At 42.9% G+C, this 27578-nt stretch overlaps 1 protein-coding gene across 1 annotated transcript in view; it reads right to left on the bottom strand.

The window, feature by feature from the left end:
- LOC112215143 (receptor-type tyrosine-protein phosphatase N2-like) overlaps positions 1 to 27578 on the bottom strand; it is a 268831-nt gene that overhangs the window by 94243 nt on the left and 147010 nt on the right. The window contains exon 11 of the mRNA XM_024374097.2: positions 7173 to 7237. Coding sequence (XP_024229865.2) covers positions 7173 to 7237 — 65 coding nt within the window. The remainder of the gene's footprint in view (positions 1 to 7172; positions 7238 to 27578) is intronic.

Here is a 27578-nt window from a genome sequence, read left to right as displayed (position 1 = left end):
TCTAATAATAGTCATTAATGTAAATGCGATGATTTGATAATCAAAACGGTGAAAAAGTTCAGGGAAAACCTAATTATGTTGTATTTTAAGGACATGATAAACAGTCGCCCACTATGATGGCACCAAATGTTCAGGTGCTAAAAGAAGACATTACACATTACTACTTCCCCCCTCCCCCAATGTGACATTCTTGCTCTTCAGCTCCAATTTACCTACTCAACAATGTCGAGCAACTTTTAATTTAAAACATAACATAATTACACTTGAATAATGCAACCAAACCATATTACACTCTTCAATAATGCAACAATTCATAATGTGCAGACAATTAAAGGGTTTATTTCTTGTTTATCCACACATTAAATTAGCTTGCACAAAAATAGCACAGCTGGCTACTGCTAGCTAGTAATGTTAGCATATCAAGCATAAAGGTTTACTCCTCTCATACAAATATAAAAGCACAGTACAGTGTGGTTCATAGTATAGAAATACCTTCCTAGGTAGCAAACTAAACAAAATTATTTCTGAATTTTTCTTAGCTACATCGAATAGCTGCATCAGCTAGTTAGCTGATAGCCATGAATACGGCCACGCAAATGACTTTCAAAGCTGAAATCTAAATTTAGTTTGTCTTCGGTATCAATTCTATTTGAACTATCATTTTATGGAAAAAAACTATGAGAAATAATGAAATGTTAACTATATTAATCAGCCCGTGTAATCATCTGCCAGAGAGTAGCCACAATCGGCCCAAGTATATATCCCAAGTAATATATTTGGGCCATATAACACACACCGGAATCAGACCGAGCTCAATCGCTTCATCCTAGCCATAAGTAATACTGCCAAAGGCGGGCCAGACTTGGGTTACATGAAGTCGGCTGAGTCTGAATCTCAGCCGAGTGCCCCGACTCTCAGCCGGAATTGGCCCAGATCCACTGTGCTAGCTGTTATGTTAGCTGAACCATAGCTAGATACTTCTTAGGCCTACATTACAACTTTAGTGTTTTAAACTTACCTTAGAACAAAGCAGGCATAATTTTATCAATATCATGAAAGTCATTATATGAGGTAAAAAGCAAACTGCGAATGAAAAGCTAGATTGTATCTTGCCTGGTTTATCAGTGCAGTCAAGGGGGGAAAAAACACCATTGAGATTAGCTTTTTTTTAAGCTACGGCATCAATTTCAGAGTGTAACAGGCTTTTACTGCAATTTTCGGGTGAAAACTCAATAAAACAAGTCTGAAATGTAATTCAAATGTTATAAATATAATATAAAATATAATTAAAACATTTCATTTTTACTGTATCAGTGTTGGGCACAAAACGACAATTCTGTTTACACTGCCCTGCATGGAGGGGGGAAACTGGGGGCCAAGTGCGAGTGTCGTGTGTGACCTCCGGATGTAGTAGTCAAGACTTGACAAGTTCACATTACAGTAATAAGTATAGTCTCAGGATTTAGTTCGATACCTCTCAAGAATCTCCAACTTTCGTCAATGTAAAAAAAGGGCCTATGTCTGCATACAGCTGGCTAATCTCTCTCTCTCTCTCTCTCTCTCTCTCTCTCTCTCTCTCTCTCTCTCTCTCTCTCTCTCTCTCTCTCTCTCTCTCTCTCTCTCTCTCTCTCTCTCTCTCTCTCTCTCTCTCTCTCTCTCTCTCTCTCTCTCTCTCTCTCTCTCTCTCTCTCTCTCTCTCTCTCTCTCTCTCTCTCTCTCTCTCTCTCTCTCTCTCTCTCTCTCTCTCTCTCTCAACAGGACGAGAGGAGAGTATGCACAGTCACGAAGCTCTGTGTGCCTTTTAGGAACATCTCTCCATGAAACAGAGGACTGCTATGGTACCAGTACTACAGGCTGATGCCTGGGGTGCTGCAAGGTGTGTGCACACTGATATTCTCCGTAGGATTTTCATTTACTGTCAATGTCAACATTTCACAGCCCTAGCGAAGAACTGATGATAGAGTGCTAAGATTGAGATGAACAAAAACATTGTATATTTTAGGCATTCTACAGCCCCTTTTCTATGTCTCCTCTTGGCCCTCTCACTTTTCCCTGAGAGAGTTTTTCACACATTCACAGGAGTGCTGTTATGGAGACACTAATGTGATCTGGACAGCAATATCATTGGTAAAACATAATGACAACTTAAATGACTTAAAAAATGCCATGCTTATTAAAGAGCAACTGAACTCGAAAATCAACTTCTCAGGTTTAAAACGGCATATTGATATTAGTCAGAAACATGTATTTCTGATTGAGCTCTATCCAAATCGTAGCAGCCAGAACCATTCAGTGACACAGACCTGCCCCTTACACAGCACCCCGGACTTGTTTACATAAGACAACACCTCGCCAATGTTATGTTGAAAGAACACTTGGCCCCTAGCCCTTTTTGGAGTTGCCACTTGCTGATGTGTTCAATAGTGATAACTCGAGTATGCGAGGTGCTTGACTTGGACTGAAACAGGTGCCGGTACAGTGGTAGGCTTGATTACCAACAACGACGAGACGGTCTACAGGGAGGAGGTGAGGGCCCTCGGAGTGTGGTGTCAGGAAAATAAACTCACACTCAACGTCACCAAAACAAAGGAGATGATCGTGGACTTCAGGAAACAGCAGAGGGAGCACCCCCCTATCCACATTGACGGGACAGTAGTGGAGAAGGTGGAAAGTTTAAGTTTCTCGGAGTACAAATCACGGACAAACTGAAATGGTCCACCCACACAGACAGCGTGGTGAAGAAGGCGCAACAGCGCCTCTTCAACCTCAGGAGGCTGAATAAATTTGGCTTGTCACCAAAAACACTCAAACTTTTACAGATGCACAATTGAGAGCATCCTGTCAGGCTGTATCACTGCCTGGTATGGCAACTGCTCCGCCCACAACCGTAAGGCTCTCCAGAGGGTAGTGAGGTCTACACAAAGCATCACAGGGGGAAAACTACCTGCCCTCCAGGACACCTACACCACCCGATGTCACAGGAAGGCCAAAAAGATCATCAAGGACAACAACCACCCGAGCCACTGCCTGTTCACTCCGCTATCATCCAGAAGGCGAGGTCAGTACAGGTGCATCAAAGCTGGGGCAGAGAGACTGAAAAAGCTTCTATCTCAAGGCCATCTGACTGTTAAACAGCCATCACGAACGTAGAGTGGCTGCTGCTGACACACTGACTCAAATCTCTAGCCACTATAATAATAAAATGGATGTAATAAATGTATTACTAGTCACTTTAAACAATGCCACTTTATATAATGTTTACATACCCTACATTACTCATCTGATATGTATATACTGTACTCTATACCATCTACTGCATCTTGCCTATGCCGTTCGACCATCACTCATCCATATATGTATATGTACATATTCTAATTAATTCCTTTACACTTGTGTATAAAAGGTAGTTGTTGTGAAATTGTTAGATCACTTGTTAGATATTACTGCATGTTCGGAAATAGAAGCATAAGCATTTCACTACACTCGCATTAACATCTGCTAACCATGTGTATGTGACCAATAACATTTGATTTGATAGCCTACTCATTTCGGGTGCCGGTACTGTTTATATTTAGGAGCAGGAACGCTATAATACTTTTTAGCTAATATTTTATAAGAGGTGCAGGAACTCAAGCAGTAGAAAATGTGACCTGCCAGTACTCAGTCCCCATGACCTCCTGCCCAAGTGAAGCACTGTGTCTGTTTTGGGCAAAATGAAAACAATTGAGATGATGTGCACTTGTCTCCCAATTGCCACTTGTCCATTTTCTCAAAATCAAAATCCATTTGCGAGCATCTTGTCACAATGCAACCGATTTTGTAACATGATTCCCTATGAAACGCTGCCAGACAGATGCACACTCTGGTTATAGATAGTGAGAAAGTTGTAAAACAAAATGGCACCGAAGCACACACGTCACACTTGTCAGTGACTTGATGGCTTGCCTGCTTAATGCGCCTGCTAGCTAATACTAGCTAGCTTCATTGACAAACACAGATGGAATTTAGCTAGCCAGTGATTCTGGGCACTGATGAACAGTGTGTATCTTGTGCTTTATTATGTATAGTTTTCACAGCTTGCTGATGAATGATCAAAAATCAGTCCAGCACAGCAGTAAACTCGATACTGTCTGCAGAGCAATAGCTACTAGTTTTCATGCACATTTGTTTTCTTGAGAATTACTGCACTAAACACCTTAACTAGATGTAAAATTGCGTGGCACAAATAATGACTAATTTCTTGATTTATCTTAGAAGATTTCTGACTATTTTGAGGAAGTGTTAGTGGCTATGTTGTTGATACTGTTTTTTGGTCTCTCCTGAGACACCGCAGCAGCTACAGTGTCTCAGCAAGGACAAACAACAGTAACTGCCAGAGTACGATAACACACCCACATTGAACCACACCCCCCAAGACTGAAATCTTAATGAGCACCATAAAAACACATGCAGAATCTGTGATTTCAGTCGCTCTTTAATTGTGTTCTGTTGTTGTGGTAAATGTAGCTAATGAGTCGCAAAACAAGGACATTTTTAAGGAAATGGGTTCTAGAAAATCTATAGGAGGACCAGATATTGTGAAGTCTATCGATTAGGGTCCAATCTCTTCACTTTGACATGAGCTTATCTTTGTCAACATCTTCTGCAATCGATGTCCGTGGTTCTTAAGCTGTTTTGTCATTCTGACCCATTTTTAACAAAGTCAGACAGGGTTAAGACGGAGAGACAATGGTTGTGTCCTAAATGCCACTGTGTTCCCTAGGTTAAACTATAAAGGACATAGGGTGCCTAGAGCTCTGGTCAAAGTTAGTGCAACATAAAATAAATAGTTTGCCATTTGGGACACAACCTGTGTCAGCTCCACTCTCGATACTCTTAACAATACCAGGTTGGTTCATTCCATGCAGCTTCACTCTCGATACTCGTAACAATACCAGGTTGGTTCATTCCATGCAGCTTCACTCTCGATACTCGTAACAATACCAGGTTGGTTCATTCCATGCAGCTTCACTCTCGATACTCGTAACAATACCAGGTTGGTTCATTCCATGCAAGAGCAGGCACACTCCAACCAGTCTCTGTAAACCTGTGCTACAGTGTAGGAATCCTCCAATTTGATTGTGACAGGATATAAACCCCATCACATGTAACTGGTTGTGCCTTTATTAACTTAATTTCATTTACTTTATTTGCCAATGTATTTAGTTATCTACTTAAAACTAGGGCACCATTTAAAACGTGTGTTTTGCAAGCTAATGCATAGTTACCGACCCATGCTTTGGCATCTAGCTGAGGTACCCACTAATAACAATATATCAGCGGTCACCCCATAAATTCACCAACTAATAGTTGTGCTCAATTCCATTTAAACTAATGCATTCTGAGAGCACTCTCCACAGGCACTCTCAGCAGCATGTTCTGCCACCGTTTTCAGAAAATTATCCCTCTGTCCCCATTCAGGGACTAAAAACCACTGGGATGGATTGAGCCTTATTTGGGTTTGGACTATGACAATGCCAATACAGAAAATTAATAATTACAGGGCTTGGCTCTCACTGTACTTCCCTCAAATACACATTTTCTAATCACACTCACGGACATGCATGCACACACACGCACCACACGAACGAACACACACACACACACACACACACACACACACACACACACACACACACACACACACACACACACACACACACACACACACACACACACACACACACACACACACACACACACACACACACACACACACACACACACACACACACACAGCATCAGTCTCTGATTTCCCACTCCTGAGGTAAAGGATCTCTCTCTCACTCCGGTTCCCTATAATTGCAGCTAATTATCAACAAATATGACAAATCACAGCCCTCCGTCACTGTTTGCCTTGTGCTTTCTGGGTGTTGGACAAGAGTGAAGATGGAGTAAGAGGAGAAAAAGATAGAGGGCAAGAGAAAGGGAGAAAATGGTAGATGAGGCGAAGGAAAAGAGGACTTAAAAAAGAGGGAGGTAAATGCGTAGGCATAAGCAAGAGATTCACAGTAGGATTAAATCAATCGAAAAGAGTGTGACAAAGTCCATAGGAGGGATTGAGCCAGGAAAACGGTCCCGACTATGTTACCCTGTTGCTATTGACAACGGCAGCAGCCCACACACAGGCCACGTCCATTTAGTTCCCAGCATGCCTCGCGATGATCTTCATGGCTCACAGTGCCACCGCTGTCTGTCTCATTTCCGTAGAAAAGATTCTAGGAGGGCTACAGCCCATCAATGGCTGTTTGATTAGATCCTCACCTACCCCACACTACTTATGAATATTTATTAGCAGCGTCGCCATCGAATGAACGCACATCTCCCCTGCTCTCATCCCGGCACTCATCTTCAGTATCTTTTTTGGACTCTTAATTTTTCTTATGACTATGTCACCGCCAGCCATAATGTCTAGCCATAAAATGACAGCTCTCCAGATAATCTGCTCATTGTTCCTTGTCTGCTATTGAAAGTGTCAAAACACACTGCAATTTGTCTCGTTGTTCTTTATTCTCCATGGGAACCAACAACCCTAAGGAGGACAGGAAATGAATACAGAGGATGTGTATCAAAGCAACACAGTTAACAGGAAATACATTTTGCATTAATTTCAGCTCACGATCAATGTCTGGTCGCATAATGGGGGCCTCGTAAAAGGATGCAGGCGGTATAGATGGCCAAACTGCCATATCTGGAGCCATATCACCGGAGAGAGCCCAGTGTACCAGAGACACTATGGTTTCTATAAGATCCGGGAGCTTTCAGGTTTGGTTCAATTCCTTTACAATGAAACATGATGCATGTTGGATGTTGGATGATGAGCTCAGTGTTCTCTTTAGGGACTTTACAGGGTAAGATATAACTATACAATATCACACAAATGGTATTCAATATACAGCCTCAGTTGAATACCATTGTAATGTCACATAACATCACATTGAAGCAATCCAGCATCCGGATGACTTCCGGATAAAAATCATTTTGGGGGGTCAGTTTTATACTTCGTTCGACACCGATATAGTCAGTGTTGGATGTTCACAGCGCAGAAATAGAGTAACTAGAAATGGCAACCCCATTCAAGTCAATCATTTCTATGGTTCCCAGCTTGAAACAGACAATGAAACAGGACTTACATCACTGACACCAGCCTCCAGGATCTTCACACCAGTTTCCTTCTCCAGCTGCTTCTTTTGCTGAACTGCTTGGGAAGACACCAGCACAAGACCAGAGTTGTGTGTGAGTGGAATTAGTCAAAAAAGAAAGAAAAAATAAACATCATGTAATGAGTAAGTGGAAAGTGAAATGAGTGAGTGGAATGAGTTGTGTGTGAGGAGTATTAAGTGAGGAGAATGAATGACGCAGAAGAACATGTTTTACCGTCTAATTCTTGAAGGGAAACAGGAGAGCGTGACCGAAAGAGTGTGTGACATAGTGTGAGTGAAAATTAAAGATAGATAACCACACAGTGATTCTCTCACAGTTTATTGCAAAGTTTTCACCCAAAGGTCTTTGTCAACATGTGACTTCAACTCAAACTCCAGACTCATCAGTGACCAGTCAAAGTTTCACTTACTGTTGGCTACGGTACACATGCAAGAGTTAGCCCAACTACCCTACAGATTTAAAAATGTTCTGCAACATCAGGGTGATCAAGTTAAGATCCTACACCGGTACACGACCATAGAATACCCTACAGTAGTGTGTAGAATCGAGCACATAGGCATCGCACAACGGAAATGTTCTTGTTACTTTGCTCTGACGATTATTAAAATGGTTGTAAAGTGGTTTATGAGCAAGACCTTTGCACACTGTCAGCTGCCGAGGTACATATGTAAGATCTTAATTTGATCACCCTGTTGTTGCAGGAAGTATATTCAAGGTATAAAAAGGCTTCTAAAGTTTATAGTTGTTACTTTAAAATGTCCAACTTGATTTGCCCTAACAATTTTTTTTATCTACTCCTCCAAAATGTCCATTCATAATTCACACAATAATTCACATTTCCTGTTGCTGCAGGACAATTTTGTCAGCTGTGAGAAACTGGTCAAATTAAGATTGTATATCTGTACCAATGAATGTTTAATATTTATTTGAATGTAAAAGTGCTAGTCGATGTACTGCGTAATTAATTTCTCTTGGTTCTTGCAGTAGTTAATAGGATTGCAATATGAGTTTGATCCATAAATCTATTAAAGGATGCCCCCGCTAGTTCTAAATGCAATATTTAACAAAGATATTCTCACACAAATCAAAGCAAGTGGCATGCAACATTTAAGATCATACACTCGGCAGACTTGTTTTTTTTCTGTGCATGTTTAGCCTTTGAAACTCACTTTGATGGATACATTTATATTGAAAAACAAAATCAAAGGGGTCTTATGCCAAATTATATGGTGAAAAGAGAAAACAGAGTATAATTTTAATTGAGTTTGTTAAGCATGTGAACTGGGAAATAGGGAGAAAAGAGAAATAGAGAAAGCCAGAGAGAGAGAGGGTCCTTTAAATCCCATTCCCCCAGATTAAGGGTATGCAAATGACCCTGAAGAGCTGAACCTTACCTCACTCTCCAAATTCTGCAAGGGCCTGTTTAATTAGTATTTTAATCAATTCCAATGATTCCACACACTTGGCAATTTATGCAGCATTCCATATAATTAAGCACGTTACTTTAGTGCCATCATTAGGAAGGCTAATTACAGCCCTCTCTCTCTCCCTCTCAGTTTATTGTCCGACATCCTGCAAGCGCTGATCACCCTATCGTCTCATCAGCGATCACCATAGTGATGGCGACGTCTTGAATATATAGTCAGGACTTATGGAGGGAAGTCTGGCGGGAGGAGGGGGAGAGAAATAATAGGGGGGATCCATTCAGAGCACAGATATCCATTAGGCCAGCAGGCATCAAGCAAGCTACAGTACAGTTCATTAAAATGTCAACACAAAGATTGCAGAGAGTATAGAAAATCAGTTGTGGGGAGTAGCAGCCATCTTGGATCTGTGTATCTACCTGTTGTGATTTAGGAGGGTCAAATGAGGAAGCTATCTTGGTTCGGGTGGCAGGTAGCCTCGAGGTCAGAGCACTGGGCCCATAGAGATAGATAGAGGACTCATCTTTATATCTGTGCCATTATAGCGTCTGTGATAGCATGGCCAGCGCCATTGAGGCTACAACCCATAGGAATCCCCACCCAGATGACTACTTTGACTACTTTAAAATGGTGGAAGAAGGGTGGAAGCCCTCCCTTTTGTCCTCCCTCCCTATCATTCTCTATGGTTGGGCCAGTAACTGAAATGTCACTGGTTTTAATCCTGGAGCCGACAAGGTGAAACATCTGTCGATCTGTCCTTGAGAAAGGAACTTAATCCCAATTGCTCCAGGCGTGATGGACAATGGTGACCCTATCCATGAGCCGTCTCCCTGCGGGTGTCTTAGGGGGAGTTGGGATGTGCAAGAAATACATTTCCATTACACACTTGGAACAATGAACACTTGTACAAGTGTGTAACAGGTCAAATACAAACACCCCACAAATTATTATTAGTCAACCTGGTGGTGCTGGTGTTATTTAGGAGTGGGTAATAAGGCAGCCATCTTGGATTGGTGTGTTATTTCGGGGGGTAATGAGGTAGGTGATTAGGGCCAGCTGGGTGGGAGGGGCAACAGAAAGGTCACACTCAGCATTTAGTCTTAAGGAGGACCTCTCAGGGAGCTGGTCACTCAGGTATAATAAGAAGTGGAGACTGCGTCCAATACGTCTAACCGTTGTTTTCAAGGTAATCTACTCACGTTCACATACTCCGATTCATGGACCGTCTATATCCAGGTTGTATCCGGTTTAAACGGATCAACATCACATGCACACTAGCACTCAGTGCACACAGGGATTACCGAGAGCAGCGACGACTTCATCACATCATCCAAAAACATGGCAGACATTAGAATAATATAACATTTGCCTGTGTGATGAAAAAGACGAAACTGCTTCAGCAACAATTATTTGAATAATTCAATAGATATTTTGTGCACAAAGGTGATGACTAAAGTGTCTTATTAGGAATTTTCAAATCAAACTTCTCTATGTGGCTATCTAAGGACATTATCTTTCTGGGCCTGGCATCTATTAAACTGCAGTAACCAAGAAAAACTGTAGTAAAAACTGTAGGGCCAGGGTTCTGGTGCTTCTAGACCAGAACCCTGGCCCCTTGGAGCTGTGGCTGAGTAGAGAGCCAGTCAAAACATTGAGTTGAGCCTGACATCAAAACACAGTCTAACTTCTATCTGCTGGCAGTTTGCCTGACAAGCTAAAAGGACACAGTGTATGCTAAAACCAAAGAAGCCTGAAGGCTGTGTGGTCCCAAATCTGGGATTAAGTGTCTCTTTTCCAAGTTTAAAATGATAAACGTTCAAAATTGGCCATGCTGTCAATGAAGCATGATTTGGTCTACGCTCAAAACAACTGTTAACTCGGAACTGCGAAAATCTGACTTCAGTGAGTTCAAGTCAACTGGGAATTCTGGAAAAAACGAGCTCCGAATGTGAAATACGTTTTGAACGGTCATCCAACACGGAATTGTAAATCGGGAACAAGCTTTAAGAAACATATGGTTATCAGAATGTTATGCGCTAGCTGGGGAAATAAACTCATCATAAAAAGAAACGTCCTCTCACTGTCAACTGCGTTTATTTTAAGCAAACTTAACATGTGTAAATATTTGTATGAACATAACAAGATTCAACAACTGAGACATAAATTGAACAAGTTCCACAGACATGTGACTAACAGAAATGGAATATTGTGTCCCTGAACAAAGGGGGTCAATGTAACAGTCAGTATCTGGTGTGGCCACCAGCTGCATTAAGTACTGCAGTGCATCTCATCCTCATGGACTGCACCAGATTTGCCAGTTCTTGCTATGAGATGTTATCCCACTCTTCCACCAAGGCACCTGCAAGTTCCAGGACATTTCTGGGGGGAATGGCCCTAGCCCTCACCCTCTGATCCAACAGGCTCCAGACGTACTCAATGGGATTGAGATCCGGGCTCTTCGCTGGCCATGGCAGAACACTGACATTCCAGTCTTGCAGGAAATCATGCACAGAACGAGCAGTATAGCTGGTGGCATTGTCATGCTGGAGGGTCATATCAGGATGAGCCTGCAGGAAGGGTACCACATGGGGGAGGAGGATGTCTTCTCTGTAACGCACAGCGTTGAGATTGCCTGCAATGACAACAAGCTCCGTCCGATGATGCTGTGACACACCTCCCCAGACCATGACGGACCCTCCACCTCCAAATCGATCCCACTCCAGAGTACAGGTCTCGGTGTAACGCTCATTCCTTCGAGGACAAACGAGACTCCGACCATCACCCTTGGTGAGACAAAACCACGACTCGTCGGTGAAGAGCACTTTTTGCCAGTCCTGTCTGGTCCAACGAAGGTGGGTTTGTGCCCATAGGTGACGTTGTTGTCGGTGATGTCTGGTGATGACCTGCCTTACAACAGGCCTACAAGCCCTCAGTCCAGTCTCTTTCGGCCTATTGCGGACAGTCTGAGCACTGATGGAGGGATTGTGCGTTCCTGGTGTTTCTCGGGTAGTTGTTGTTGCCATTCTGTACCTGTCCCGCAGGTGTGATGTTCGGATGTACCGATCCTATGCAGGTGTTGTTACACATGGTCTGCCACTGCGAGGATGATCAGCTGTCCGTCCTGTCTCCCTGTAGTGCTATATTAGGTGTCTCACAGTAGGGACATTGCAATGTATGGCCCTGGCCACATCTGCAGTCCTCATGCCTTCTTGCAGCATGCCTAAGGCATGTTCACACAGATGAGCAGGGCATCTTTCTTTTGGTGTTTTTCAGTAGAAAGGCCTCTTTAGTGTCCTACGTTTTCATAACTGTGACCTTAATTGCCTACCGTCTGTAAGTTGTTAGTGTCTTAACGACCGTTCCACAGGTGCATGTTCATTAATTGTTTATTGAACAAGCATGGGAAACAGTGTTTAAACCCTTTACAATGAAGATCTGTGAGGTTATTTGGATTTTTACGAATTATCTTTGAAAGACAGGGTCTTGAAAAAGGGACGTTTCTTTTTTTGCTGAGTTTACATGAGAGTTCATAATGTGCATTATTTGGCAATAGTAAATGTCCACAGGGATGCATGCTTGGCCTGGGCTTTCTGAGATCTTTCAAATTCTCTGTTCCTATAGCTAGAGTCATTTACAGAGTAAACACATACCCAGATTAAGAGTATTCCTCTTGTGCTCTTACACTGCAACCTTATTATTCATTTTAACATCCACAAATATTTGACAGACTTTGAAAACTGATGTCAAGTCTCATTTTCAAGTTGTTTTCCCAGTGATTTTAATGAGCAATCGTCTGTGTCTCCCTGATTTTATTTCTGATATGCAGATTTCAGCTACCCAGCTGTTCACATAATCGTTTTGGTCACGCAGTCTAATTGCCCTGAGACAAATTAAACACAAACACACACACCAAAAATATCTAGCAGCTTTAGCCTCTAAAGCTTAGCATCTAAAGCTATGTACCCTTAGTAATGTGATTACCCTAAAAGGTAAAATGTTACCACAAAACATATGCAATAGAAAAGTCAGTGCAGGAATACATAATTTGAACTGCTGACTTGAGTTGGAGTGAAGGCCTTGGGTTGGAGTTGAGGACAGTGGAATAATTGAAACACAACACATATTATAACATCATAAGAAGCGGCCTTTCCTCACAGCCTCCAGCCCTGTCCTGAGAAGTCAAGATGTCTGAGTTTTGGAAAAGGAGATCATTTAAATAAGTAATCTGAGGCCTCAATGTCCTTGGCCAAAAAGGGTTATTTGGCTGTTCACATGTGAGAAACCTTTGAAGAACCCTTTTGGGTTCCATGTTGAATCCTTTCCACAGAGGGTTCTACATGGTATTCAAAATGGTTCTACTTGGAACCAAAAAGGTTGTATGGGGACAGTGGAACCCTTTTTTTTCCTAAGAGTGTACACTGTACCCTACACCTCAGTACAGATCTAATGATTTTTTCAGTACAATATTCAGGCATTGCTCATCACTGATTCTGACACAATGACTATGTTGAAATTCTACTGTTCCACACATATACTAATACTAATAATTGTATATAGTTTGGATGCTATATAGATCATAGTTAGTTCGGTTTGCATTTTGAGTCGGCAGAGTGGCCAGCGTTGTTGGTGCGCCGATGAAACAGGAAGGGTAGATGACAAAATGCATATTTCACGACCCTCTGATTGATCTTTTCATACTGAATATGCATACCCACCCCTCCCATTTCCCTTCTCCATCCGTCTTTCCTTCCTTCCCTCTACTGCTCCTCAGGTCGTCTATTCAACACATCTATCTTTACAGCCATCTCTCCGGGAAAAACAAAATGAAAGTGTTTATTGCGGAGGAGGGAGGGATGACACTAACGCCTCTCCACAGCCGTTACCCTTATCAGCGGCTATCACTCCAATATTAAAGCTGCCACTTTCCTCTGCTGCACATATGAAGGCTGTCTGTACATAGCTATCTCCGAAAGAGAAAGAGAAGGAGAAGGAGAGAGGGGGGAGAGAGAGGGGGAGATGAGGATCTAGAGAGGGAGGGATGGATGCATCCGATCTTCGAGACAGATAGGATGCATCTCCCACTATTTATTTTTCAGTCAAAATCAGGGGGATGAAATTTAAAAAAAATATCCCATGATCTGCCTTTGTAGCACAGACAAATAAACATCTCTGAAATTGTACATTGTACATACAGTACTAACACCCCTTAATTTTTTTCACATTTCATTGTGTTGCACCCTGAATTTAAAATGGATTAAATTGAGATTTTGTGTCACTGACCTACACATACAGTGCCAGTCAAAAGTTTGAACTCATTCAAGGTTTTTTTCTTTATTTTAATAGTAGTAAAGACATCAAACTATGAAATAACACATATGGAATCCAAAAAAGTATTAAAATAATCTCTCTATATATTTTATATTTAAGATTCTTCAAAGTAGCCACCCTTTGCCTTGATGACAGCTTTGCACACTCTTGGCATCAAATATAACATATATTGTGATTTGTTTAACACTTCTTTGGTTACTACATGATTCCATATCCATTATTTCATAGTTTGACGTCTTCACAAATTATTCTACATTGTAGAAAATAGGAAAAATGGATAAAAACTCTTGAGTAGGTACAGTACTCTACATACACCATAATGTCAAAGTGGAATTGTTACAATTATTATTAATATTATTATTATTTTTACAAATTAATAAAAAATGAAAAGTTGAAATGTCTTGAGTCAATAAGTATTTAACTCCTTTGTTATGGCAACCCTAAATAAGTCCAGGAGTAAAAATGAGCTTAACAAGTCACATAATAAGTTGCATTTAACAGGAATTATGAATGACTCCCTCATCTCTGTACCTCACACATACTGTAAGGTCCTTCAGTCAAGTAGTGAATTTCAAATACAGATTCCACCACAAATACCAGGGAGGTTTTTCAATGCCTCGCAGGGCACCTTGGTATATGGGTAAAAATAAATAAGCATACATTGAATATCCCTTTGAGCATGGTGAAATTATTAATTACAATTTGGATGGTATATCAATACATCCAGTCACTAGAAAGATACAGGGGTCCTTCCTAACTCAGTTGCTGGAGAATGAAGGAAAATGATTAGGGATTTCACCATGAGGCCAATGTGACTTTAAAGCAGATACAGAGTTGAATGGCTGTGATGGCAGAAAGCTGAGGTTGGATCAACAGCATTGAAGTTACTCCACACTACTAACCTAAATGACAGAGTGAAAATAAGAAAGCCTGTACAGAATAAAAATCTTCCAAAACATACATAAGGCACTGAATTAAAACTGCAAAAATTGTGGCAAAGAAATTAACTTAATACATTAAAAAAATACTAAAATGTGTCAAATCCAACAGAATACATCAGAGTACCACTCTTCATATTTTCAAGCATGGTGGTGGCTGGATCATGTTATGGGTATGTTTGTCATTGGCAAGGACAGGGGAGTTTTTTTAGGATGAAAATTAACAGAACAGTCAAAATCCTAGAGGAAAACCAACAGACACTGCTTTTCAACAGACACGGGGAGACAAATTCACCTTTCAGCAGGACAATAACCTAAAACACCAGGCAAATATACCTTACACTGCAGTTGTTTACCAATATGACATTGGATGTTCCACAGTGGCTTAAACCGGCTTGAAAATCTATGGCAGACTTGAAAATGGCTGTGTAGCAATGATCACTAACCAACTTGACAGAGGTTGAATCATTTTTTAAAGAATAAATGTGCAAGTGTTGTACTAGAAACTCACAGCTATAATCGCTGCCTAAGGTGATGCTAACATGTATTGACTCAGGGTTGTGAATACTTATGTAAATTAGATATCTGTATTTCAGTTTCAATAAATTTGCTACAAATTCTAAAAACATGTTTTCACCTTGCCATTATGGGGTATTTTGTTCAGATGGGGTGGGGGAAAAAATATACATCACATATTATTTGTATCCTGCCATGTCTCAATGGTGTGGTTAGACAATGTTGAGTAACAAGACAAATACTTCAGTGTGTACCCATATTCAAAGCTGTAACCACGGTCATAAACACACACACACACACACAAACACACACACACACACACACACACAAAAGAAAGCCATCTATCCCCAGATAATCAAGGAACACTCCTCTCCCTTGTCTTTTGTCCTCATGAATAGGTTTATTGTTTCCCTCCGCTTTGATAAATCTAGACACCAAATCAAAGACCTTATACCTCTGAATAAACCTACAAATAAAAAGGGACGAGGAAAGAGGAAGAGGAGGGGGAGGGGGGAGAAAATAAAGAGAGGGAAAATAGAGGAGGAGAGTGTCGTGGAAAAACAAAATACTTTCTTCCTGCTCCGATCAAATTGTGAAAGTAATGCGTTCGCTGTCTCCGTGTGTATGACATCATTAGAAGCTAATGCAGAAAGATAAACACCAAGCATACTGTCTGTGTCCGTCACATGGTAGTCGTGCTGTTAGTAGCAGGGAGCGGAGCTGATTGAGTTTCTGTTTATTTACCCTGATCAATACCTGCCTATGGAGTATGAGGAGAGGCACTACTGCCTGGCAACCAACTACTACTGCTCAGTCTGAACCAATACTCCATAGTGCTCAAATACCTGGGTTGCATTCATTAGGCATGAAACAGAAGAAAATGGACTGAAACAGGGAGGAAGCACCTGAATTCATCCAATAAGAAATGCTTGTTTTCATTTTCCATTGCAGAACATTTTGTTGCAATTTTATAGTGTACCATAATGAATATGACTTCTTCATGATGTCAAAATGTGTTTCAAAGGTGTGTGTTTTCTGTTTACACAATGTACACAGTGTGAAAAGATTAAATCCCTAAAGCTGTGGTATAATAGACCATGAGACAGGGATTGTGACTCAAATGGTACCATATTCCCTATGTAGTGCACTCCTTTTGACCAGGACCCACACGGCTAGGAAATAGGGTGCGAAGCAGACAGGGTTTCAGAGATTCTTCACCATCTCGCATCATCTCTGATTCTTGTACTCACGGTGTCTGCCATTGGCATGCACTGCATGTCCTCTGCAAATCCAGCCATGGCCCCTGGTATAAGGTATCACTACTCCTCCCTTCCTATAGGCAGGAACTCAAACAGGAAGTACGCGTTCTAAGGACTATTCATCGCTGGTCTGATCAATCGGAATCCACGCTTCAAGATTAAAACAATCACGCGGACTGGGATATGTTTACATACACTCAATTAGTATTTGGTACCCTTGCCTTTAAATTATTTAACTTGGGTCAAACGTTTCGGGTAGCCTTCCACAAGCTACCCACAATAAGTTGGGTGAATTTTGGCCCATTCATCCTGACAGAGCTGGTGTAACTGACTCAGGTTTCTCTGCCTCCTTGCTCGCGCATGATTTTTCAGTTCTGCCCACAAATTGCTATAGGATTGAGGTCAGGGTTTGTGATGGCTACTCCAATACCTGGACTTTGTTGTCCTTAAGCCATTTTGCCACAAATTTAGAAGTATGATTTGGCTCATTGTCCATTTGGAAGACCCATTTGTGAACAAGCTTTAACTTCCTGACTGATGTCTTGAGATGTTGCTTCAATATATCCACATAATTGTCCTTCTTCATAATGCCATCAATTTTTTGAAGTGCACCAGTCCCTCCTACAGCAAAGCACCCACACGACATGATGCTGCCATCCCCGTGCTTCACGGTTGGGATGGTGTTCTTCGGCTTGCAAGCCTCCCCCTTTTCCTCCAAATATAACAATGGTCATTATGGCCAAACAGTTCTATTTTTGTTTCATCAGACCAGAGGCCATTTCTCCAAAAAGTATGATTTTTGTCCCCATGTGCAGTTGCAAACCGTAGTCTGGCTTTTTTATGGCGGTTTTGGAGCAGTGGCTTCTTCTTTGCTGAGTGGCCTTTCAGGTTAAGTCGATATACGACTCATTTTACTGTGGATATAGATACTTTTGTACCTGTTTCCTCCAGCATCTTCACAAGGTTATTTGTTCTGGGATTGATTTGCACTTTTTGCGCCAAAGTACGTTCATCTCTAGGAGACAGAGCGAGTCTCCTTCCTGAGCGGTATGATGGCTACGTGGTTCCATGGTGTTTATACTTGCGTACTATTGTTTGTCCAGATGAATGTGGTACCTTCAGACGTTTGGAAATTGCTGCCAAGGACGAACCGGTCTATAATTGTTTTTCTGAGGTCTTGGCTGATTTATTTTGATATTCCCATGATGATAAGCAAAGAAGCACTGAGTTTGAAGGTAAAATACATCCACAGGTACACCTCCAATTGACTCAAATGATGTCAATTAGCCTATCAGAAGCTTCTGAAGCCATGACCTGGTTTTCTGGAATTTTCCAAGCTGCTTAAAGGCATAGTCAACTTAGTGTATGTAACCTTCTGACACACTGGAATTGTGATACAGTGAATTATAAGTGAAATAATCTGTCTGTAAACAGTTGTTGGAAAAATTACTTGTGTCATGCACAAAGTAGATGTCCTAACCGACTTGCCAAAACTATAGTTTGTTAACAAGAAATTTGTGGAGTGGTTGAAAAACGAGTTTTCTTAATGACTCCAACCTAAGTGTATGTAAACTTCAACTGTATGTAAGAATGCTGTTCATTGACTATAGCTCAGCATTCAACACCATAGTACCCTCCAAGCTCATCATTAAGCTTGGGGCCCTGGGTCTGAACCCCACCCTGTGCACCTGGGTTCTGGACTTCCTGACGGGCCACCCCCAGGTGCTGAAGGTAGGAAACAACACCTCCACTTTACTGATCCTCAACACAGGGGCCCCACAAGGGTGCGTGCTCAGCCCCCTCCTGTACTCCCTGCATAACTGAGTGGTCACGCATGCCTCCAACTCAATCATCAAGTTTGCAGACGACACAACAGTAGTATGCCTGATTACCAACAATGACGAGATAGCCTACAGGGAGGAGGTGAGGGCCCTGGGAGTGTGGTTCCAGGAAAACAACCTCTCACTAAACATCAACAAAACAAAGGATCTGATCGTTGACTTCAGGAAACAGCAGAGGGAGCACCCCCAATCCACATCGATGGGACCGCAGTGGAGAAGGTAGAAAGCGTCAAGTTCCTTGGCCTACACATCACTGACAAACTGAAATTGTCCACACACACAGACAGTGAAGAGAAGAAGGCTCAACAGCGCATCTTCAACCTCAGGAGGCTGAAGAAATTTGGCTTAACTCGTGACACCTTCACAAACTTTTACAGATGCACAATTGAGAGCAACCTGTGGGGGTGTATCACCGCTAGGTACGCAACTGCACCGCCCACAACCGCAGGGCTCTCCCAGGGTGGTGCGGTCTGTCCAACCCATCACCGGAGGCAAACTACCTGCTCTCTAGGACACCTACAGCACCCAATGTCACCGGAAGTCCAGAAAGATCATCAAGGACAATAACCACCCGAGCCACTGCCTGTTCACCCCGCTATCATCCAACAGGTGAGGTCAGTACAGGTGCATCAAAGCTGGGACTGAGAGACTGAAAAACAGCTTCCATCTCAAGGCAATCAGACTGTTAAATAGCCATCAATAGCACCTTAGAGGCTGCTGTCCTATATGCATAGACTTGAATTCACTGGCCACTTTAATAATGTTTACATATTTTGCATCACTCATCTCATATGTATATACTGTATTCTTTATCTTAATCTATGCAACTCCAAATTTGCTGTTCAAATATATATTCTAAATTACATTCCTTTACTTTAGATTTGTGTGTATTGTTGTGAAATTGTTAGATATTACTTGTTAGATATAACTGCACTGTTAGAGCTAGAAACACAAGCATTTAGCTACACCCGCAATAACATCTGCTAAACATGTGTATGTGACCAATAACATTTGATTTACAGACACTTTTCCCTGTCAAATAAACTCTGAATGACACATCCTTAATAACGTTGTCTCTCAAATAAGGGCTTTTCAAAGACCAGCCAGCTCATCCGTGAAACAAGTCAGTATTCAACGTCCATCCATGTTGTTTGAGGAAGTTGGGAGATGACTTGGAAACCGGTCACTAGAGGCAACAGTGAGCTCTGTTACCTTCAAGCAGGTTTCGGATTTGCTAGAGTGTTGTGGATGGGGATGGTGGATGAGCGTAAGCATCTGCCTCTGGTGCATGTTCGAATCCAGCGATAGAAAGTTGTTTTTGAGATTGTGGTTTTAAGCCTATCCCAAGCCTTAACCCTTACCTTAACCATTCGAAGTTAATGCCTAACATTAAGATTTCAGAGTTAATGCCTAAACTTAACCCTAACCTTAACAATTTGGGGTTAATGCCAAAACTTAACCTTAAGCACTCCAAAATCTGACGTTTGCAACAACTTCGACATTTGATGTTTGAGAAACATGGATGAAATTCTATAATTCTGATGTGAGCCTGTGACAGTTAGTTTTTTAAAATATGGCCACCTGGATGAGTCTGGATGAGTCTCCACCAGAGACAGACACAGACACACACACCCAGAAAAGATGCGCATACAAGCACACTTAGATGCGCATACACATGCATTCACACACATACGCCATGCATGCGATCTCTCCCACTGCGTATTTCTCCACCCTCTCTTCTCTCTCTGTCCTTCTCTCTCCTCTATCAGTTTCCCTTCCACTCAGTTGATTAATAGATTGTGGCTCCTCTGACACTGTGTAGAATAGGCATTTTCCGTTTGATAGGCGCTGACACAAATTCTTCACGGACTGCGAGAGAAGGAGGGAACCGAAGCAGTCCCAGCAAATGATTTGGATCTTAGGCACCTCCAGATGTGAGACAAACCCCATGGATGTCACTCCACATCCACCCAGGGATTTGTTTCTGCTGTTTTTTTCCCCTTCAAAGTGGACAATCTGCAGATGCATGACATGTTCAACATAAATTACAGTTGACAATCTGCAGATGCATGACATGTTCAGCATAAATTACATTTGACAATTGTTCAAAAGAGAGGTTTATAGATTGCAGTGGAGCCTACTGGTTGACGAGATTTACCATACAAATCTAAAACAATCATGGTGTGAGTGGCATATTGACCTCTCCCTTTTTTCCCCAGCTACTCTTATTAGAATGGATAGAATAGAATACAACAGAGTAGTGAAATGAATGTCTCTTCCCTTGCCAAACTATCTGGCTGTCATTCAAACATTCGTATTACCATATTAAAATAAACTCCATTCCTCAGACTCCTTAGAACTTTATTGGGTTAAAAAGGAATCCAAGTGTCAGGAATGCTCTTTGGATCAGATGCCAGTTATACTCATTGATCATTTATAGTGGATTCATCATCATACATATAATTCTATATGCCTACAACAAGTACACCAATTACCAGAGAGACCTTTCCCTATATGTAAAATGTATATTCAAATGCTTAAGAATATTGCTCTCTGACCAGAGATCTTAATTTACTTCCCCTGAGTGTGTGTGTGACACTCCTATCACACAGTTGAAAACATCTGGCAGTTTGCCACCATCTGAAGGCAGTCTATGCAGAGAAGCAGGTGTTTGGGGATGGAGGAGCTCACACACACGTGCAAACACACGCAAACACACACCAACACACACGCTCTGACATACCTGTACCCTTCTTGCAGCGAGAACAGTGACAGAGACAGCCCTACCTGTCACTGTGGCAGCAATTATCCAGCAAGCTCTCTCTACGGACCATCTCCAGCAGGGCTCTACATCACTAACCACATCACTGAGTTGCTACTCTGCTCTCACCACACACACAGTCTTGGACGGACGCACGTGCACTGAAGTACATGCACGCATGCAAGTGGTGCGTGGGTCAGCTGGTTGTTCATCCGCACCAATCCGCATTTGCTAATAATCCATCCGCAACCACCTGACTATACACTACCGGTCAAAAGTTTTAGAACACCTACTCATTCAAGGGTTTTATTATTTGTACTACTTTCTACAATGTAGAATAATAGTGAAGACAACCAAACTATGAAATAACACATGGAATCATGTAGTAACTAAAAAAGTGTTAAACAAATCAAAATATATTTTATATTTGAGATTCTTCAAATAGCTACCATTTGCCTTGATGACAGCTTTGCACCCTCTTGGCATTCTCTCAACCAGCTTCACCTGGAATGCTTTTCCAACAGTCTTGAAGGAGTTCCCACATATGCTGAGCCCTTGTTGGCTGCTTTCCTTCACTCTGAAAGTAGTAAAAATAAGAAAACCCTTAAATGAGTAGGTGTTCTAAAACTTTTGACAGGTAGTGTATAGTCAGGTGATTGCGGATGGATTATTAGCAAATGCGGATTTGTGCGGATGAACAACCAGCTGACCGGGTTATCAGTTCACTAACGCACACACACACCTGTTTTCAACCTACCCCTCAGTCACAACACCTAGATATGGTTAACAGTCCACAAGGTAATGGCTTACATAAATTAAAATTAACTGGTGATGTTGAAATCCTGCTCAGTGCAATGACCGGTAGTCAAACACACACACACACACACACACACACACACACACACACACACACACACACACACACACACACACACACACACACACACACACACACACACACACAGTGCTGTACTGTACATTATCCCACAAACTTGCCATGAGCAAAGATATACTGAGTTGTGCGTGAAATAACACCACAGACATTTATCTCGAGCATTTGGAGACAGAACAGCATGAATTTACAACCCAGGATTTGCTCTCTGGTGAACAGGACACGTGTTTGGTGGGAGGGTGGTCAATTGGCCATTTTGGCACAACAGAGGCCAATGGCCAGTCAGGGGAAGGACTTAGGTTGCCTCCCAATGACTCTCTCCTTTCTCCCAAAGTGTGCACTTGTACACTTCCCTTCATGGATAAGACAGGAAATGACAGGTATAAGAAACTCTCTCCAGCCCATCTCTACTCCTATCCAATGATGTTTAATTTGTGGAGAGTAGTGAACAAGTGCACACTTCAGTAAGAAGAAGAGATTATTGGAACATACCCAAGATTTGATCTTTCTCACACATGCTCAGTGGAGCTAAAATCCGCTAGAGCAGAGTCATATCAGTGTCTGTCTATGTGTTAGAGATACTGTAGTGGTTAATTGCATCGAGCTGTGAAGGCGAATATGAGAAGAAAAAAACGCCCAAGGTGACCTCATTATGACAGATTTGTTCCGACTGTCATTAGAAATCATTCACTCTGTCACTCAAATCTTTCGAGAGAGAGAGAGAGAGAGAGGGGATGGACGGAGAGACAATTATGGCTTAGTCTAGAGTTGTGATTGTCTAAAATAACAACAATTGCAATGTGAATGCTCATAAAATAATAAAGTACTCAATATCAATTTGTGAATTTGTTTTGCATACAAACTTCAACCCCCCCTAAAACTTTGAATACAATTCCAACTACAAAAAATGTGTTTAAAACTTTCAGCTTATGCATTAGCCATACTGTTTAATCATGAGGAATTGTAATACTGGATTTTATTCTAATAAAGTGTTATCTCCAGCCTGCTGCTAAATATGGAGGGAGGTGAAGAGTTATATAACTCTTCACTGATATTCATTAATAGGGTGGCTTTTGAAATTACTATTCCCTTACTTAATTTCCCCTTTTGTTTCAAGGGATAGATAAAAAGCTGCAGGGTCTGTCTGAAATATGTGATATGCCGAATCCAGAGCAGCAGCCTCCATTTTGAAACCCTGTTCTGGGGGGGGGGGTAGGTCTAGTACTGCACAGTATTGTGTTTGCTAAGCCCTTCACACTACCCTCAGTGTTCCATGTAACGGTTCTCTTCTCTTCAAACCAAAATGCAACCTTCAAATCATCCACGAAAAAAATGTATCACAAACAATGCTGCCTTGTCTTCTACATGACTATTTCTGAGGTGGTCTGACTATCTGTTTTTAAAAGCTGTCGAATACTTGAAAATGTTAACGCGTTTTGCCAGAGGTACACAGCAAATTCTCCAGTGTTAAATCAACACAGGGTGTGGCAGGGCAGCCTAGCAGTCAACCTTTTATGACTACGGGGCAGTATTTTCATTTTTAGAAAAAAAAACGTTCCCGTAGTAAATGGGATATTTTGTCAGGACAAGATGCTAGAATGTATATAATTGACAGCTTAGGATAGAAAACACTCTAAAGTTTCCAAAACTGTAAAAATATTGTCTGTGAGTATAACAGAACTGATGTTGTAGGCGAAAGCCTGAGAAAAATCCAATCCGGAAGTGCCTCATGTTTTGAAAGCGCTGCGTTCCAATGCGTCCCTATTGAGCAGTGAATGGGCTATCAACCAGATTACTCTTTCTCCATATTCCCGAAGGTGTCTACAGCATTGTGACATAGTTTTAGGCATTTATGTTGAAGAATACCCGTAGGCGGCTACATTGCGCAAAATACAGAGGTAGCCATTACTCCAATCGGTCCTACTGAAAAACTAATTGTCCCAATGGATATATTATCGAATAGATATTTGAAAAACACCTTGAGGATTGATTATAAACAACGTTTGCCATGTTTCTGTGATATTATGGAGCTAATTTGGAATATTTTTCGCAGTTTTCGTGACTGCAATTTCCGGGCGATTTCTCAGCCAAACGTGAAGAACAAACAGAGCTATTTCGCCTACAAAAATAATATTTTTGGAAAAAAGGAACATTTGCTATCTAACTGGGAGTCTCGTGAGTAAAAACATCCGAAGCTCATCAAAGGTAAACGATTTAATTTGATTGCTTTTCTGATTTCCGTGACCAAGTTACTTGCTGCTAGCTGGACAAAATGCTATGCTAGGCTATCGATAAACTTACACAAATGCTTGTCTAGCTTTGGCTGTAAAGCATATTTTGAAAATCTGAGATGACAGGGTGATTAACAAAAGGCTAAGCTGTGTCTCAATATATTTCACTTGTGATTTTCATGAATAGGAATATTTTCTAGGAATATTTATGTCCGTTGCGTTATGCTAATTAGTGTCAGTCGATGATTACGCTCCCTCATGCGGGATGGGGAGTCACTAGAGGTGAGTGTTGGGCCAGTATCCAAAAATTACTGGTTCGAAACCCTGACCTGACTGAAAAATCTGTTGATGTGCCCTTGAACAAAGCACTTAAGTGTTACATTTAACACTGGTTCAGTGTCTATATGGGTCCATTCTTTTCAGTGTTAAATTAACATACTGCTTAGTGTAATGCCTTATTTGCATATTTCCCAGAGTGCCATTAGATTGAATTATAGAGTTACCAATGTTCTGTATTATGTCAAGTTTTGTGTGGACCCCAGGAAGAGTAGATGCTGCTTTCACAACAGCTAATGGGGATCCTAATAAAATACCAAATACCACCCTGTATTTGTTAGTGACAGACATGGTTGTTGCATTCATCCATTTTCTGTCCAGTGAATTTAACCAAGTGAGATCCTACGCAAATATGTTATTATTAAAATGTAATTGTAATACACAATACAACAAGTATTTAATAAGGCCTTATTTAGAGGGCCTAGTTTTACCTTAATACAGCAGCCTGGAGTCATGATAGGCCCCTAGTCACAGTATGATGGCTTGCAAAGTGATGTGTAATTCCTATTGTAATCCAGCCGAAGTGGGGATATCCAACATTCAGAATGACTGCTGAGTTAGGAAGACTAAGATCAGGGTGGGTAATTAACACCCGCCAAATGCGGGTCAATTCTGGCATGTTGGCGGATGATTGCACACAGTATTTCTAATTTTGTATTTTTATTTTGTCATTTTTACCCCCTTTATCGCCACAATTGTGTGATATCCAATTACGATCTTGTCTCATCACTGCAACTCCCCAACGAGCTCGGGAGAGGCGAAGGTCGAGTCATGCGTCCTCTGAAACATTACCCGCCAAGCCACCCTTCTTAACACCCATTCACTTAACCTGGAAGCCAGCTGCACCAATGTGTCGGAGGAAACACCGTTCAACTGACGACCGAAGTCAGCCTAACCGCCACAAGGACTCGCTAGAGCACAGTGAGCCAAGAAAAGCTCCCCCGGCCAAACCCTCCCCTAGCCCGGACGTGGACCCCAATCCACCATAGTCCTTGTCCGCCTCTTAGCCCGCCTCCGTGGCCGTTTTAGAGCGGCGAACGTCGCCGCCGACCTCGGACTGGGGACCCGAACCACGGGTCCCGAATGGACGGGAGACTCCTGCAGCACCGGACGGACCGGAGAGAAGAGAGATTCCGGCGGCTCCTGGCTGACGGGCGGCTCCGGCGGCTCCTGACAGACGGGCGGCTCCGGCGGCTCCTGACAGACGGGCGGCTCCGGCGGCTCCGGACAGACGGGCGGCTCCGGCGGCTCCGGACAGACGGGCGGCTCCGGACAGACGGGCAACTCCGGCGGCTCCGGACAGACGGGCGACTCCGGCGGCTCCGGACAGACGGGCGACTCCGGACAGACGGGCGGCTCCGGACAGACGGACGGCTACGGACAGATGGGCGGCTACGGACAGACGGGCGACTCCGGCGGCTACGGACAGACGGGCGACTCCGGCGGCTACGGACAGACGGGCGACTCCGGACAGACGGGCGACTCCGGACAGACGGGCGACTCCGGACAGACGGGCGACTCCGGACAGACGGGCGACTCCGGACAGACGGGCGACTCCAGACAGACGGGCGACTCCGGACAGACGGGCGACTCCGGACAGACGGGCGACTCCGGCGGCGCTGGGCAGGAGGAAGGCTCTGGCAGTGCTGGACAGGCGGGAGCACCTCTAGGGAGGAGGCGGAGAGACAGCCTGGTGCGGGGGGCTGCCACCGGAGGGCTGGTGCGTGGAGGTGGCACCGGATAGACCGGACCGTGAAGGCGCACTGGAGGTCTCGAGCACCAAGCCTGCCCAACCCTACCTGGCTGAATGCTCCCCGTAGCCAGGCCAGTGTGGCGAGGTGGAATAGCCCGCACTGGGCTGTGCTGGCGAACCGGGGATACCATGCGTAGGGCTGGTGCCATGTACCCCGGCCCGAGGAGACACACTGGAGACCAGATGCGCTGAGCCGGCTTCATGGCACCTGACTTCGATGCCCAACCTGCTATGTACCGCACCGGGCTATGCCTGCGCACTGGGGACACCGTGCGCCTCACGGCATAACACGGTGCCTGCCCGGGTCCCTCTCTCGCCACGGTAAGCACGGGCAGTTGGCTCAGGTCTCCTACCTGACTCAGCCACACTAACCATGTGGCCCCCCAAACATTTTTTTGGGGGGCTGCCTCTCGGGCTTCCTTGACCGCCGTGCCAACTCCATTCCCCGGTATCCCTCCTCACATTGTTCCAGAGAATCACAGGCGGGCTCCGGCACTTTCCCTGGGTCGACCGACCACCTCTCTATTTTGTCCCATGTTGTAACCTCCTCCAGATAGCGCTGTTTGGTCCTTTGCTCCTTACCACGCTGCTTGGTCCTTTGGTGGTGGGTGATTCTGTAACGGTCGTCGTATGAAGGAGAAGAGGAGGTCCGAGGTGCAGCGTGGTATGTGTCCATATTTATTCAAATGAACGCGGAAATAACAAAAATAACAAAGAGAAACGACCGAAAACAGTTCTGGCTGGTGCAGACACACAACAGAAAACAATCACCCACGAAACACAATAGAAAACAGGCTCCTTAAATATGGTTCTTAATCAGGGACAACGATTGACAGCTGCCTCTGATTGAGAACCATACCAGGCCAAACACAGAAACAGCAAATCATAGAAAAACTAACATAGACAACCCACCCAACTCACGCCCTGACCATACTAAAACAAAGACATAACAAAAGAACTAAGGTCAGAACGTGACAGTATCACCAATGCGGCCAGGGATGGACTCGGACCATACATTTCGAACACACCAGACCATTTTTTTCCTCAAGGCCCCCATTATTAGCCAAATAAACCAACTTTTTTGTTTTTGACAGGC

Source organism: Oncorhynchus tshawytscha, linkage group LG16 (genome assembly GCF_018296145.1).
Source record: "Oncorhynchus tshawytscha isolate Ot180627B linkage group LG16, Otsh_v2.0, whole genome shotgun sequence".
NCBI lineage: Eukaryota > Metazoa > Chordata > Actinopteri > Salmoniformes > Salmonidae > Oncorhynchus > Oncorhynchus tshawytscha.
The sequence above is the reverse complement of the archived record's forward strand: the minus strand, read 5'-3'. Positions and strand labels throughout refer to the sequence as shown.